The sequence below is a fragment of the Lathamus discolor genome, chromosome 3 (assembly GCF_037157495.1).
Source record: "Lathamus discolor isolate bLatDis1 chromosome 3, bLatDis1.hap1, whole genome shotgun sequence".
NCBI lineage: Eukaryota > Metazoa > Chordata > Aves > Psittaciformes > Psittacidae > Lathamus > Lathamus discolor.
The window spans coordinates 122,736,546-122,753,246 of NC_088886.1; the positions used below are offsets into that span (position 1 = coordinate 122,736,546).

The following is a 16,701-nucleotide window of genomic DNA, read 5'->3' on the forward strand; positions in this document are numbered from 1 at the left end:
TGACTGAGTAATGCGCTTATGCTGATGTCAGACAAAATTTTCTTTAGGTTCAAGATTTACTTTCTGGTGACAGATGTGCCATATTTTTATCGTCTGAAGTTTTGGCAAGAAAAATACCCTGCAGTGTTATGAAAGAGATTGTTTCAGCCAGAAGCATAGTGAATTGCTATGTCTGACCTGGGAGCTGTACCAGCGCTTTCTTCTTTCTCTTCCTTCCCTCTGCTTTGGGCTATGAAGCCAGCTGTCAGTGAAAAGCACACAAAGTTTGAACCCCAGAAGAGATTGTATGATGAAAGGGGCTTTGGAGGAATGAAGGAAGAGCAAGCTCTTACACTGGCCTTTTGTTGTGTGCAGCTTCCTTATTTGTGTCCTATTTGTCTCCTTGCCCTTCATGTTCTTGGTGGAAGTCACAGATTTTGTTCCAGATGTATGAAACTAGCCAGCACCTAGCTGTAGCCAGGGAACGTGAACTTTTATTATTGGTACACTTTCTGCAGCTACCCTTTTGCAAAAAGGGCCTGGGTTTGGGTTTTTTGTTGTGTATGGATTCCCTTGTACTACTTTCCTGGCAAAATAACCATCCAAGTGTTTTCAAAAGGAAATAAAATCACACAGTATCTTTTTGCCATAAATGGGAATTATGGGAATTATTTGCTTAATCTTGAATGAGCTGAGTTTCTTCTTTTCCCAAGTACCCTCCAAAATCAAATTGATTGCTATGTTTCCAAACAAGAGCTGTAAAGGCTAAAATTGAAGAAGCCCTTAGATACCTTAAAATAAGCTGTGAAAATGTACAGTGCCGCTGTCTGAAAGTAAATTTGTGAAATCTTGAAGCCTTTACCAGAGGAGCACTGAGTCATTGCACGGTGCTATGTAATAAATAAACAACTAAAAACATTTGCAAGCTTCAGAAGAATTTAAAAATAGTTAACATTCAGTCATTGTAATTTAGCCTCTGAATGATTCTATCAGTCCCTTCTGAGAAAATGCAGTGATTTTAGACCAAGACTAAATAAAACTAAATAACATATCTAAAACTGGCTGTGTTGTCTTGTGTAAAGTATCTGTAAGAAACTGAAGTTGTCAGTAGGTCGATTTATTTTTTTTTTTCTAAGTCTAGAAGTCCACAATATAAAATTTTAAGTAAAGGAAGAAATATTATATGAAATAAGCCTCTCTGGTTTCTTAACGAACGAATAGCATTTATGGATTAGAACGCAAGGTTTTTTAGTTGTTGCTGCAAAGTCAGGAAACATCAGAAAATTTTTGTGATATTCTACTTAGGTCTCTTCATACAAGAAGTCAGCATAAACGTGCGTAGTGCTTAAATTCAGTGTAAACTCTGTTTTGAGGATCTGTGTGATGGTGAGGTAGCTTCTGCCCGCTCTTCATTTTAATTTGACATTTTCACTCACAAATAATGAGTACTGATCAGTAACAAGTTGTTCTTCATTCCCGAATCCTGCAGGTCACTCTTTTGGGATAGGGGCCTGCACCCCCACTATAACTTCTCAATGTCACTCATATCAGTAGATCTCACCAGCACAGGATATGTCTATCTGAGATAGCTTCAGAAACTGAGGCTTAACTTTTCTGTAATCTTGTTGGGTTTATGATTCATACATGCAATTACTGTGAATTATATGCTTGCTTCCTTTTAATGTTTATGCAGCTCTGTGCAAAAAGGTGGTTTTATTCCAGTAATGAAACTTATTTCTTCAGCACATATTTCGGAGGAGTTAGCATTGCTGAAAAATCCCTTTGGGAAAATTATTTTGCTCTATTTCCTCTGTAGCTGCTCACCCATTTCTTTTTTAATAAGCTGAGGCTGTTATACCGTGTTGTCTTCCTTGATTACAGAAATCCGTTTATTTAGACTACGTGGAACAGGCATGCCAGTTTAATAAAGCAAAAAGTCAGTTGCAAGGGATGTGGAGTACTTAATGCTGTTTGTAGCAGGGCTCCGCTGGAGGCAGCTCAGTCTGTTCTGGGAGAATTGCTGTTAGAGCAGCTACTAGCAAGTTTGTTTCCTGGTCACCATTAACTCTCTCATGGGAGCTGTTTCAGCTTATTTTTCTGTTATCTGTTCTCTCTGAAGGCTTGTACTTCTCCGTCATACCCTAAATCCGTTTCTCTGTTGGTCTAAAACCACAGTTCTGCTTTTATTTTCCTTTCCCTTCTCTCCTTTTATTGCATATCTGCCTTCTTGTTTTGCAATTATATGAATTATTTCAATAAAAGGGACCAGAAAAACATATTGTCTTTTCCTTTATTTTTTTTTCCTATGCTTCCTTCCTGTCTTACTAGTTTTGGGTTTTTTTTTTCCTTTTCTTCTTTTGTTCTTCTTTTCCTCCTTTTTGACATTATACAGATTTCTGCTTTCTTTCCTAAGTCTGTTTCAGTTTGAGGAACAAAGGGATTTTCTGCAAGGCATTAGAGTAGTGAAGGAGCATGTACTTATATTGCTTAGTACAGCAGTTGTTTGAAGCTGTATCCTTGAGTATTTTCTATGCAGTATTAGTTGCTTAGGAGCAGGTGCTATAGGAAGCCCTGAGTCTGATCAGTGTGGCCTGATGGTAAATCAGGTATTTCAGAATATTTAGCCCATAACACCAAACTGAGTCGGTCTCAGTCAGGTCCCATATTTCCATTCTCACATTCATCAATATCTTGCTGCTCAGTGCCAAGAAAAGACGTATGATATAAGCCAGCAAGACAAGATTTTGGCTAGAAAAAACTTTGCTAGAGAAGAGGTAAAACTTCCTTTCCAGGCAGCTTCCAGATTTACATTGAGCTCAAATAACCCTGGGACAAGCTTAGCTTCTTGCATCCCAGAGGTTCAGTAGATTTGCTTAGTGAGATGCTTACAGTTTTTCCAATCACTGTCCTTTCATGAATGGTGCTTTTGTTCCAGCCTGGCACTTCGTGTTGATGTAATACTATTTTGGACGATCTTGATATATCTTTGAAATTTTTGAAGGTGGGAATAAGTAAAATGAAACTGTTTTCATGTATGGACAGGAAGTTGGGTGGTATTTTAAAGGCAAGATGTAAGAGGTCTGAACTCAAGCTAAGCAAAACAAAAAGTGTATCCAAGTGACTGATAAATATTTATGACTTCTTATATTTGGTCATGCTCACCACTTTGGCTTCAGAAGTGTCTTTGCTCAGGCTTTTAGAGCAGAAATACCTTTTGTGCTCTGCTGTACTGTTCAGGTCACAGATCAATGATGTTGCTTCATAGCTTCTGAATCCAAGATGGAGGAGACCACTGCTGATACTGGAAGTTACATGCCTATTACAGATAGATATGCTTTTTAAAAGTGATCAGTTTAACTCCAGCACTCACAATTTGATTGTACAGCCTCAAAAAACAAAACCAAACAAACAAAAACCCTCCAAACCAACAGTTTGTTTTTTGATACATGTTGATACCCCCAGGTTTCAATCTTTCCCATCATCAATCAGTAATACAAGAGAGGAGTACGGTGAACTCAAATCCATTTGATATTGAGCATCTAATAATCTAAATGGTTTGTAGTTTCTTACAGTGGCAAAATTTACATTATTGTGAGTTTACATTTTTAATTAATCAAGCATGAGTATAGCAATTTATAACACATCTTAAGATTTTTATGTGAATTTAGAAGTTATTAAAGGCATTGAATTGTTGGTAACAAGTTGTTGGGGATTTTTTTTGTACCTGAGCATGTGTACTTGGGGAAAATTAGTGTAAATTTCTGTGTGATACTCTTTGATATTTCTTAACCATGATATAAGAGGATCCCTGGAGGAAGAATAGTTCCATTCCCATTTCTTGCGTTTCTGCTTGGACTACTGGCAATGCAAACCAGCTATATCGGGTGGTTTCAGTGATTTTTGCCTTCTGAGAGCTGGAACAAAACCACTGACTCAAAATTGGTTTTAAGCTAAGGTCAGTTAAATTTTGTCATGGGAATTTCAGTAAGAGACCCCTTTTGTTCTCTTCTTGACTTCACAGAAAAGAAAAGCAGCAAGAATACGGAAAGTTCACAGGCTGCCAAGTTAAACAAGACTTTTGCACCCATCTTCCATAAAGGCCTGACTGACCTCAAAGTAATGGATGGAAGTCAAGTGATAATGACTGTAGAGGTATCAGGTGCGTAGCTACAGAACAGTATTACTTAGAAATTTTAAGTCCTGCCGCAAAGTATTTGGTTTTTCCCACTGTCTTTTTCTTTTAGCAGGTGCCTTAGCATTTTGAAATAGTACTTCCAGGAACCAGTATTTTAAAACTAAAAGCTAGGTTTATCTAATGTGATCTTCAGAGTGGATGAACATTGTCCAGTGTTACTTTGTTCAGACCAGTACAGGTGTTTCTTTATCATAACAACAGCAACAAAAATAATGCTATTATTGGGTCCTGCTGTTGAACTGAAACTAAGTCTCAGAGGACTTGTAAGAGCTTTTGTTGTGAACCAAACAAGGCTGAATTCATGTCAGTAAGGATAAGATACTTTATGAAGCTCAACAAGGACAAGTTTAAGGTCTTGCACCTAAGCAAGCACAATCCAAGAGTGTAGCACAGGCTGGGATCTACTTGGCTGGGAAGCAGCTCTCTGGAAAGGGACCTGAGTGTCCTGGTGGACAGCAAACCTAATGTGAGTAAACAGTGTGCAGCTGTGGCAAAGAAAGCTATCAGGATGGTGGGCTACATGAGCAAGGGCATCACTAGCAGAAATAAAGATGTCACTGTCCCACTCAATGCTTGTCAGACCAAGCCTGGAACTAAACAGTGTTCAGTTTTAGTCCCTCTTATAAAAAAACAGAGATGTGAACAGGCTGGAGAGGATGCAGAGAAGGGCCACAAAAATGATCAAAGGACTAGAAAGCCTGCTATATGAGGAAAGGCTGAGAGAGCTGGGCTTGTTCAGCCTAGAAAAAAGAAGCCTCAGGGGAGACCTTATCACCATATTGCAGTATTTAAAGGGTGGCTACAAGGGAGATGGAAACTCCCTTTTTGCAAGGAGACACATGGAAAATATGAGGGGTAATGTGCAGAAGTTGCTCCAGAGGAGATTCTGACTGGACACAAGAAGGACATTTTTCATAAGGAGAACAGTCAGCTGTTGCAATAATAATAGAATCATAGAATCATAGAATAGTTAGGGTTGGAAAGGACCTCAAGATCATCTAGTTCCAACCCCCCTGCCATGGACAGGGACACCTCACACTAAACCATCCCACACAAGGCTTCATCCAGCCTGGCCTTGAACACTGCCAGGGATGGAGCACTCACAACCTCCCTGGGCAACCAATTCCAGAAGAGTGGTGGATTCCCCAACGCTGAACACTTTTAAGATCCAGCTGGACAGGGTGCTAGGGCATCTAGTCTAGGTCATACTTTCCCTAGAAAGGCTGGACCAGATGATCCTTGAAGTCCCCTCCAACCTGGTATTCTGTGACTCTATAGGGATGCAGGAAAGAGCATGAATGTTGTTAATAGAAACCCTTGATAATCACCTTTATGGGATCTAGAACTCATTCTCCCTTTCTGTTGTACAAATGCTTCCCTTATTCATGTGTATTTTCGCTGTAATAAGACAGACTTATTACTATTCCACATTACACAGCATCAGCAGTTAATGAAATTCCTGAATGTTTTTAATGGAATTGCAAAATCAATGGCAGAAAGCAGCCAACCTTGTTCATTTGGTAAATCAATATATGCTGGTGTTTTGTGCGTATCTGATTTTCATTGTTTGCTTTTTTTCAGCTAATCCCCCTCCTGAAATTATCTGGCTGCACAATGGGAAAGAAATCCAAGAGACAGAAGATTTCCACTTTGAGAAGAAAGGCAATGAGTACAGTCTGTACATCCAGGAAGTATTTCCTGAAGACACTGGCAAATACACCTGTGAAGCCTGGAATGAATTAGGAGAAACTCAAACACAGGCTACATTAACAGTACAAGGTATAAAGTTCTTCACCTTAGGAAATGCTAAAGGAAAATTATTCAAATGTGCAGAAGTGTCTACTTAAGTACATGAGTGTTTATAAGGTCTGTTGTGAAGCATGCTAGGAGTACTCATTCTCTGCAGCTGAATTAAAAAGGATATTGAGCAGAAGCAACTTTAAAAAGAAATCCTTTTACTCTGGAACATTCTGTTGCTATTTCAAAAATGCATTCCTGCATCCAGTTCCGAGGGACAGTGCAAAACTTCTGCTACATGCAGCTTCAGATTATAAGTATAAAACTTGCTTAGTGGTGGATTTAATATAAACTATTGAATTATGTTCTTCTTTCTAATTAAAGCCCTGAGGTTTTGGAAAAGCTATCTAGGAGCCAGGTATTCTTGTTTCAATATTAGCATTGTAGTGGTAGCAAGTGAGGAACACATGATTTCTGCAATTTGAGAACTGTCTGCAAAAAAAATGGTTTTGAATCTCTGCATATGATGTAAATCCCACCGTAAACACTGAAGTGCCTACAAGCTTCCAGCTGCTGGGCATTTGGTACATACATAACAGGGGACTTCATCTAATCTCATTGTATGCCGACATTTCCCCATCACCATTACTGAGAATTCTCATAAATCAGTGGGAGACTTGTAGTATTTTTTATGTTAAGGATCTTAAACCCAGGATTTCAGACAGCTGTGCCTCCAGGGGTGGGTCTATAGTCTGTTGTCACTGTCTGTTCCCCTGAAATCTAGCCTCAGTGTCAATCTTCTATATTAAATGCAATTGTATAGAATAGTTAATGATGATTTATTACATGAGTTCTCAGCTGCACAGCAGTCGCAGTACCATCACTTGTCCTTAAGGCTATGCCTATGCATATTCTCTGTATTCTAAATAAGGACAAATCTTCAAGATTCCTTTTAGGGGAGCTTTAAAGTCTCTTTGTTTTTCTCCTAATATAAGCCTGGATAGAGCCAGTAAATTGCCAAATAAATGATTAATTTTAGTACCAACGCAAGTTACTTCCAAAATTAAAGCCTGACTTATTTTTTATTATAAACTTATACCCTGCATGTTCAAAATAACTTTGCTTGTCTGTGATTGTCTTCCCTGAAATTAGTTAGCTTACCAGTTACATTCAAGCTTGCCATTTTTTCCTGATTTGCAAACTGTGTTTGTGAACTACAGAACCTCAGGATGGTATTCAGCCCTGGTTCATTAGCAAACCACGATCAGTGACAGCAGCTCCTGGGCAAAATGTCCTTATATCCTGTGCCATTGCTGGAGATCCTTTCCCCACTGTTCACTGGTTTAAAGATGGACAAGAAATAATGCCGGGAACAGCATGTGAAATCCTGCAAAATGAAGACATCTTCACACTGGTTTTGAGGAATGTGCAGTCTCGCCATGCAGGGCAATATGAAATTCAGCTCAGGTATGTTTGCTACGAAAACAGCTTGTTCCCTTGGAACAATTAGTTATATTCACCCTCAAGTTGAAATTCCCACCTGCAGGAGACAAGAGTTCCATTCCATTCACATAAATCAGTAGAGTACTAAAGGAGCAAAGCATTTCTGAGGGATGTAAAGAACCAATAAAGGGGAAAGAAGAAACACAAGAAAAGTTAGAAAGAAGGACAAAGCAGTACAGTTTCCTTTTGGGATCCTGAGAAACAAAGTTTTGTGGCAGCAATATGGGTTAAAAAAAAAAAAAAAAAAAAAAAAAAGGTTCCAATCAAGGCAAACTGCAATCAGTGTCATGATTTTGGAGCTATTTTTCATCGAGTTTGACATCTCTCCAGGTATTTTAAAGGATCCACGCTTTCCATGGGAACAACCTGACCAGGAAGGGCTGTTCCACAAGATTATAATCCATACCACTGAGGAAAGAAAGGATTTCCTGGCTGTGTTTGAATTTTATATGGAAGTTGTAGTTGTCTTTTTCTGATGAAATGAGGTACGCTAATGCTTTGAACCTACTGTCATTCCTGCAGAATTTGGAAGAGCTATTTTGAACTTTATTTCATTTATTTTGTTTATTTATTTTCTGGTAAAATAACTGTTCTTTAAATGATTGTCGTGGTTTAAGCCCAGCCCAGTAACTCAGAACCACGCAGCCACTTGCTCACTCCCTGTTTTCCCCACCCCCACTTCTGGAGGGATGGGGAGGAGAATCAAAAGAATGTAAAGCCCATGGGCTGAGATAAGAACAGCCCAGTAACTAAGGTATAACACAAACCACTGCTGCTACCACCAATAATAATAATGATAAGGGAAATAACAAGGGGAGAAGACATAAAACTAAAAGGGGAAAAGAAAAAAAATAAAAAATGAACACAAGTGATGCACAATACAATTGCTCACCACCCACCGACTGATACCCAGCCTGACCCAAGCAGTGATTTGGGACTTCCAGGTAACTAACCCCAGTTTATATACTGGGCATGACATGCTGTGGTATGGAATACTCCTTTGTCTAGTTTGGGTCAGGTGTCCTGTTTCTGCTTCCTCCTGGCTTCTTGTGCCCCTCCTCACTGGCAGAGAGCATGAGACTGAAAAAGTCCTTGATCCAGAGTAAGCATTACTTAACAAAACCTACAAGCATTGGTGTTTTATCAGCATTGTTCTCAGACTAAAGTGGAAAACACAGCACTGCACCAGCTGCTAAGAAGGAGAAAAATAACTGTTACAGCTGAGCCCAGGACAATGATGAATCAGATTTGCTGGTTCTTTACCTTGTAGAAAGTACCACAACATTCTCCACCTCCAGTGGTGAAGATTTGCCTTAATTACATATTACGTATGTGGTTATAGAAAACTTAGTGTACAGCTTTAAATTGATGTTATTCGTTCTATGCTATTTACTGTGCATATAAATGTACATGTAGATTTATTGCCTTACTTGGCTAATATTTGTGACTTTCTTAGAATTTATTTAACTATCATGGACATTTGAATCTGTTACGCTGGAAGAAAAGTATCTGTTCTGCTCCACATGCTAGTTTTTTAGTCCAGATGGTCTAGTCTGGCAGGCAATTCAGACAGATACTGCCGAGCAGTGTTAGCACTGCAGTTCTGCACTGCTTGCACTTGCCTGGTTTATGGTAGGTTTTGTCTTTTTTCATGCTATAAACAAGTTAGTTTAATTTCATATACTTCAGTCTAGGACAAAAATTAGAACTGAATTCTCCTTTGCTTGACTGCGAACAAATTACTCATGTCTTCCTAATCCAAGGAAGGAGGGCATATTTAAATAGAATGGGTAAACATTTAACCTCTAAACAGTGAGTTTATTTTTATGGTTATAGTTTATTTTCCAGTCAGCATTGCCTGAATGATGGACATGTCACTATGTAGATGCCTAGCTCTAAGGTATGTTTCCATAGACTACCACAGGCAGCCAGAAACTAGCATCAATATATTTTAGTATTTAATATCAGACGAGGCATTCACTTTTCACTAGAAAAGGGTGCTTCAGAAAAATGTGACTGTCTATATCAAGATTTCCTATAATGAAGTTTTTCTGCACTGAATTTCAAGTCTTATTACTAACATCTATGTAGGTACAGCTATATGTGCCGCAACCTTTTTGCAAATAAGCTCCTCAGTAGATTTAGACCCTTTGTGCTCTGCAATAAACTGAAATGACTTATTTCAGAACAATTGGCTTATTTGCAATCACCCAGGTCATCTACGGCATTCATAATGCTGATTTGTGCAGGTCATGTCTACATCTGTCCTTGCATCTAAGAAAAACATTTTTGGAGATCAGTGGCATGTCTGACAATCGACTTCTGGCAGGATTAGAGACACCAGTTCAATTTCATTAACGTCCCTAGCCTCTACCTAAGAGAGGAGGCCAAACTGTGAGAATTGCTACCTTTTGATAGGATGTTTCCACACTTCTGTTTGTGTGCCTGGACATGCTGATGATTTCACTTGAACTGAGGGAGAATGAGGTATTTCAGCAAAACTTCAGGGGTGGAAGTAGGAAAGAGGAAGAACAAAGGAGAGCCAAGAAGGTTTTGTGGAGGACTTTGTTGCAGCTGACTTAAGCAAGTCAACCTTAATGATCAGGTGTAGCTGGTGATTACCCAGGCCAAATTCATCACTGAAGACATTTGTCAGTGTCTGACAGTATCATGACTCTAGAACATACAGAATGTACACCTGGAAAATAAATCGTCTCAGAAAATTAGCAGAGACCAGTTTGGGGGGGAAGGGGAGGATGGTAAGTAGAAGTAAAGTTGTAGCTAGAGAACAACATGCTTGTTTCAGTTATTCCCTAATCCTTTTACTGGAGAAATAGCTGGGGATCATGTTGGCTTTTTCTAACCCATAATAAGTAAAGATATTATGCTGCACTCAGAGCAAGGAGAATACTGATTCCTCATTTTACTCTGCTGTCATTTGTAAAATTTCAGGTACTTTTTGGGGAAGAGAAAGCCATATGCTTTTAGACAATTGCTTATATACTATTGAATGACAGAGACGTAACTGCCTCGGGAATACCAAGGAATCAAATGTCAGCTGTATAAATTCAGGCTTGCAATAGAGCTTAGATAATTTTCAGCAGCAACTAGTCTTGTCTAAATAGCTGTTGAACTGCCTGTAGTTGTCTTAAATACTTGATGTAAAATTGTTTATATATTTAGAAACAGTTTTAACAGTACCTTAGAGGAGGAGAGCTGTGTTTAGTGTCTTTCTGTCAAAAACTCCTACAATGTCCATTTAAAATATGGAATAACTGAAAAACCACGAGTCAATTCACTGAAGAGTTTATAGAAGAGCTGACAGTGGGCTATTTTTAAACATAATCATTTTATTTTGAAATAAATGTGCAACTCCTTTTCATGTATTAATTTTAGAAGCATGTTGCATAGCTGCCTTTAGGGAGTCATTCTTTCTCCAGCTCCTTTAATTTAGTTTGCCCATGGTTTCCTACCAGTGTTAAATACTTTCCAATTTTTTTCTGCATTATTCTTGAGCTCTAAATTCTATCCCACTGCCACCACAATTTTCCTTTGTCTTGGCTGCTCACAATTTAAAACTCTGATCTTAAAAATTTGGGTTTAATAAAAGATCTACTTGTCTCTTCTTAGTTCTATCTCCTTTCATCAGAGTGAGCTGACAAGTCTGTGTAGCCTAGGGTGATCCTAGTGTGATCCATCAATGATTGCTGGTTGGCTTCTGTCTTACCATCCCTCAGCATTATTTAGAATACGTGTTTGCTTTGCCTTTTACTACATAGCAGACTACTAAGTGTGAATTATACAAAGATGATCATTGTAGCCTTCTCTGGTCTTTGTTTCAGACACAGAACTCTGATTCCTCCACATTTGCATTCTTCATTTTAATTATCCTGATAATATTTCATTGAGGCTGTTATTGCTCAGGCCTCAAGGAATGATGCTGCATAAATATAAAAAGAACAACAGATTCACCCACTACTGTAGTTCATCTACTGAAATTTGAACAATTTTCAGCCTGCAAAATTCCAGCCCATACAGTCGAGGGATAACAAATCAGTCAGAATCTCCGTGAGACCATTGGGATTGAAATGGTAAATAACTTGACTCAGAAAACCACAGACATTTTTTATCACTCCTGTCCTTCACATCCTTCCAGTGATGCAAGCACTAGTATCCTTTTATCCCAGTATGACTTTCCCACATTGTTTCGGTCAGTGTGTACATCATAAATGAAGAAGTAAGCAAAGAAATTTGGAGTACTGGACAGAGGCTGTGTTTGTTGAGCAAAGCCTTTATAGCATCACAGCCAACATGAAAAATCCCCCTGCAGTTCCTTAAAATAATCATCTGCTTTTCGAAACTTTGTCTTCTCAGATGCTGAGTATTTCTCTTCCCCCCCACTCCATCTTCCATAAAAGTTTAGTTAGTGTTAATTATTATGTCAGGGACTGTAGTGACAGGACAAGGGGTAATGGGTTAAAACTTAAACAGGGGAAGTTTAGATTGGATATAAGGAGGAAATTCTTTCCTGTTAGGGTGGTGAGACACTGGAATCGGTTGCCCAGGGAGTTTGTGAGTGCTCCATCCCTGGCAGTGTTCAAGGCCAGGTTGGATGAAGCCTTGTGTTGGATGGTTTAGTGAGAGGTGTCCCTGTCCATGGCAGGGGGGTTGGAACTAGATGATCTTGAGGTCCTTTCCAACCCTAACCATTCTATGATTCTATGATTCTATGATTCTTATTTAAAGGTTTTTATAATCTGATTAAAATCTGAGGTAAACATTCATCTTATAAATCAGTGGTACCTTGAATACTCTGTAGTTCAGGTTATATAAAAAGCAGTTATAAGTTTACATTGCATTACACCAAAAAATAAATATAGTTCCATCTTTCTGTAAAATACAGTTTGCAAACCTTGTTTTCTGCTATGAACACATTGTCTATTTGTAGGAAAGATAACCGTGACTCCTTCCTGTTTCATTCTCCCACTTAGTGCTGTAAAATGAAAATGTTTGGCTTTTCAGGTATAAAAAGCTTTTGGCCAAACCCTTAAGTAAGGTAAATCTGTGCATCCTTTTTGAAGCCAGTGGAGCTGCTCTGCTTTGTGTCAGCTAAAGCTGTGATCCAGTAGATTAGTTGCATCCTTTGGGGTTAAAGCTTCATGGACTATGTACGTTCTCTTAACTAACACACAAAAGAGCTGCAAAACCTCATTCTGAGTCTTTGCAGTTACATGCACTGAAGCACCAGCTACAGCTAAGGATCAACTGCTTTGCTCCTTTCAGTTCATTCTTTAAAAAAAATGCAATTTACTCTGCAATACTTGTTTCACACTTGGTAGGCCAGTAGGAGTTTTTCATGTGCCCCACACTGTAATTAACAGTGCTTTTTTTACCTCTTCCTCCAGAGGGTGCTTCCTAGGGATTGAATACAATAAGTCTCATCTAAGGTTCAGTGAAAGTATTTGAGGAGATTCTGCCAAGAAACTAGTATTTCAAGATATTTTGAACATAAAAGCCATTCCAGGGAAAACTGATCCCACAATAGGACAGAGAGCTATTTTTAAAATTGCTTCAGGCTTTGCAGCTGGGGTTTTATTTGGTTTTAGTATGTGGGGGGTATTATTATTCCTTAATATTTTAAAGATAAGCCCGGTGTATGGGCATTCTACAGAACAATCCTGAAAAAGTCAACAATTCCAGACACTGCTTTACAGCATAGCTACTAAGCATAGGTGTTATCCATTTGTATCATTATTCAACAATAACAGAGCCACTAAGACCTGTCTTTGTCTGCGGTTTTGTTGATAAAATGCCAACATGGAGAACCTCAAGTTTCAGAAGTAATATTGTTATTGCTAAGATTCAAAACAGCAGAGATATGAAAGACTTGAAGTAGTGCTTGGGTATTACAAAGCTCTGTTTTTTCTAACTGCTCTTATGTATCTCGTCTAGGTTCTGAAATTGCGCAAATGTAAAAATATTTACAAAGTTTCCAGTATTAATCTTGATTGAATTTAGCATCTAAACCATCCAGTCCTTCTTAATTTTTCTTGGCTTGCTTCTCTTTTTCCATCTAGTGAACTCCAAGGTGGGTCAGTGCTATTAACTTTACCTTTTTAGTCTCTGCAACTGCATCCAGAGACAAAATTATGTTCTCCCTGCTCCTCAAATCAGTAACTTGCCTTGATTTCACTGGGAGCAGGACTTGCCCTGAGAAGGCTACACTTTTGAACAGGGATATAATGAATTAGACACAGACTCAAGGTTTGTATACAGTGATATGGTTTTCAGCTATTCACTTGAAGCAAAAATCATAATTAAGATCAAAAAACTAACTTCTGAATCATTTTTCCATTTAGGTACTTCTATGTCCCACTGTTGCCATAATTTGTAAGTGCTTCCCAAGGTTTTAAAAATAGAAAGAACAAAATGCTCTCCTGTTTTCTTACCCCTCCTTTACTTTCCAAACCCTGTGAAAAATAGCTTAGTTTAGGGAGGTTTACTTTGCTTTCCTTATTTGCTCTTTGCATATGTGAAGAATTTGCAGAGGGAAAGATACATTGCAGAAATGGGTCCTGAAGAAATGCTATTATTCTTCACAGTGGTCAGGACCGCATTCAGTATCCCTAGATCCCTCTCCTGGGAGAGTGCTGTCTCTGTTACTTTAACCTCTCCCACTGGTGACACAATTCTTGTTGGCAAATATTTTTGCCATATGGTCATGACAGATGCTGAGCAGTGGTGCCTTCTAATTTGATGCGTGCTCTAAATTGTCTATACTTTAACATGCGTGGCTTCTACTTTGTCAGCTCTGGATTGGTTTTACGACCTTCTGGTAAACCAAGAGTCTGCTAACAGCCCTGCAGCACTGGTGAATGAGAAAGTGCTTGATCTGTTTGATAGTGAGTCTGTTTTTTCTCAAAAGCTTCTGAGAAGTGTGAAAAAAAATTACTGAGTCTCAATGGTGGCAAAAGGGACCAGCTTTAAACGCACTGTTGGAAGACAACAGGTTTTCAACAATGTTGGTACCCTGCCATCATTTGATGGTATGAGGTGAAGTGCAATTCTTTCTTTTCCACTTAAAAGGAAATTTGCCTTTCCATTTGTCTTTCCTTCTTTCTGTATCTCTTGCTTCCAAATGGGAGTCGCACACAAGAGAAAGTAAGAATGGCAGCTCTCCAGTGCAGGACTGAGTTAAAGACTCTGCATTAACTCTCTGATTCTCTCCTGCCATTTAGAGTTTCTCTTTGGTACTCAGATGTTCTCTGGTCTTTTAATTGAAGGAAATGAGGGTTGTGGCTTTCAGTGCTGTTCTCATGGATTGCTTTCAGTGTCAGTTTCTAGTGTACATATTCATATTTGTTGGAAATAGTGTGTTGAAAACATTTCTGTGGCTTCTTGTTAATCATCTTAAAGTCAAATAAGAGGTCTTCTACCAGCAGGGCCTTTACTTTGCAATTCAGTTACTTCGGTCAACCCCCCCAATTTCTTCTTGGTATTAAAGGCTTGATTTTTGTACAAGGCCAATACACTGTTTCATTTTCTAAAGCAAAAGAAAGCAAAGGAAATTTATCTGAAAAGGTGATGGCACTAGTTTCTTTTATAAAGACATAACTTAGGGATGTATCTGTGTTAGTGATCTTGCCTGCTGTGACTTCATTGCCAGTTGCAAATGGGTAAAATTATAGTTTATTCACCCAAACAAGACCATATCTAGGAATGTATTTCCACACACTATTTAAAAAAAAGGCCAGACAATATGTTTATGGCAAACTAAGAGAAAGGAACTCCTGAGTCTGTTTTAAATTTCACGAAAAAGGGTACTTGAAGGTGCTCTTACCTAGCAAGTCTTTTGAAAGCAGAACACAACTAGAAAAAACAGCCTCTCTTTTCTTCCTCCCTGCAATGTACGTGTGTTTTGCTCATGTCCAGGAAATGTTTTCAGCAGCAAAAATTATTTTTGTTTAAAAAAGAAAAATCATCCAGGAGTTTCTAGTCCACTTACAAGTTTATACTTAAACTGGGAAGGATGAAAGTGGTTTCACTAATAAAAGATATCTCTAGTCCCTAATCAGTTCAAGTCTGTTTTTTTAATAGCAGTTCAAGGAAGCGGTCACAACAGTTACACAACTGCTGCCCTGGGGGAGTTAAATTTTGCTTTTGGCATCTCCTGTGTTAAGTGGAGAAAAGACATTTGGGGCTAGAAGAATGATATATATCTGCAGGAGGGAGGGAGCGGCAGGGGTGAGGGGAGCACTTTAAATGAATTCTTTAATGGGAGCCCTTTCCAGAAGGCATCCATGGTATTCCTCTGCAAAAGGAAGAATAAGTGATCAGCACCATATATGGTGACACTTTTATGTTTTTTAATATAAACATGTACAGGCTGGAGCAATCCAATGTTTTGCTCATTGGCTGGGCCAGGGGGGAGGGAAGGAAATGAGACCCTGCTTTTAATATCTTAACATTAGAAAACTTATGAGCTTGGGTTTAAATAAATAAACAGTAGTCAGAGCTGGAAAGATATTCAACTTCGCAAAATAGCCCCTTCCTCTGCCTTGATTTTCCAGCTTTTTTATTTGTTTTCCTTTAGTTTGTTTGTTTGCAGCTGTTTCATTCTGTAAATTGCTTTGATTTTTGTTCAGGGAGTATATTCATCCCAGTGTAGATAGCAACAGAACAGTAAAAGCTAATTGAGATAGCTTGGCTCCAAATATAAGAGAACCAGTCCATTCAGTCAACCACCACAATGCTGGGCATAGGAAAGGAAGATGCCACAGTGGGTTTGAACTGCTTTAGTGCAAAACACAGTCACTTAGCTCAGGAAATTTACAATTTTGGAGGGAGAAACCTCTGCTTTTCTGATTTTACTTAAATATTTCAGGAACCAAGTTGGAGAATGCAGCTGCCAGGTGTCTCTGATGCTGCGGGAGAGTTCAGCTTCCACAGCAGAAATGCTCAGAGAGTGAGTATTTTTCCCAGGGACTTGCATGGGTGGGTTCTATTTTTTGCTCCTTTAATTCCCTGCCCTTACAGACCCAGGCTGGCTGCTGTTCAACCTAATCCCCAAATGTGACCCAACAAATTGTTTTCATCACACAGGCTAAGCACGTTGTACCAAGCCAGAGTAGAGATCTTTTTTCTTTGTGCCCTTATATGGCTCCTGAAGTCATCATTGATGCAATAAACTAATGGAGTGTGCTCCTCTAATCAACCTCCCCTTCTATAAACACATTTTGTTCCTGCTTTCAGATAGTTCTCTGACATTTTTAAACCAGCCCCTTTCC

At 38.8% G+C, this 16,701-nt stretch overlaps 1 protein-coding gene across 2 annotated transcripts in view; it reads left to right on the top strand.

Annotated features, from left to right (window-relative positions):
* Window positions 1–16,701, top strand: part of MYLK (myosin light chain kinase) — a 218,269-nt gene that overhangs the window by 124,112 nt on the left and 77,456 nt on the right. For both annotated transcript variants that reach the window (XM_065671419.1, XM_065671420.1), the window contains 4 exons: window positions 4,001–4,138; window positions 5,756–5,953; window positions 7,132–7,378; window positions 16,299–16,379. In XM_065671419.1, the coding sequence (XP_065527491.1) occupies window positions 4,001–4,138; window positions 5,756–5,953; window positions 7,132–7,378; window positions 16,299–16,379 (664 nt within the window). The remainder of the gene's footprint in view (window positions 1–4,000; window positions 4,139–5,755; window positions 5,954–7,131; window positions 7,379–16,298; window positions 16,380–16,701) is intronic.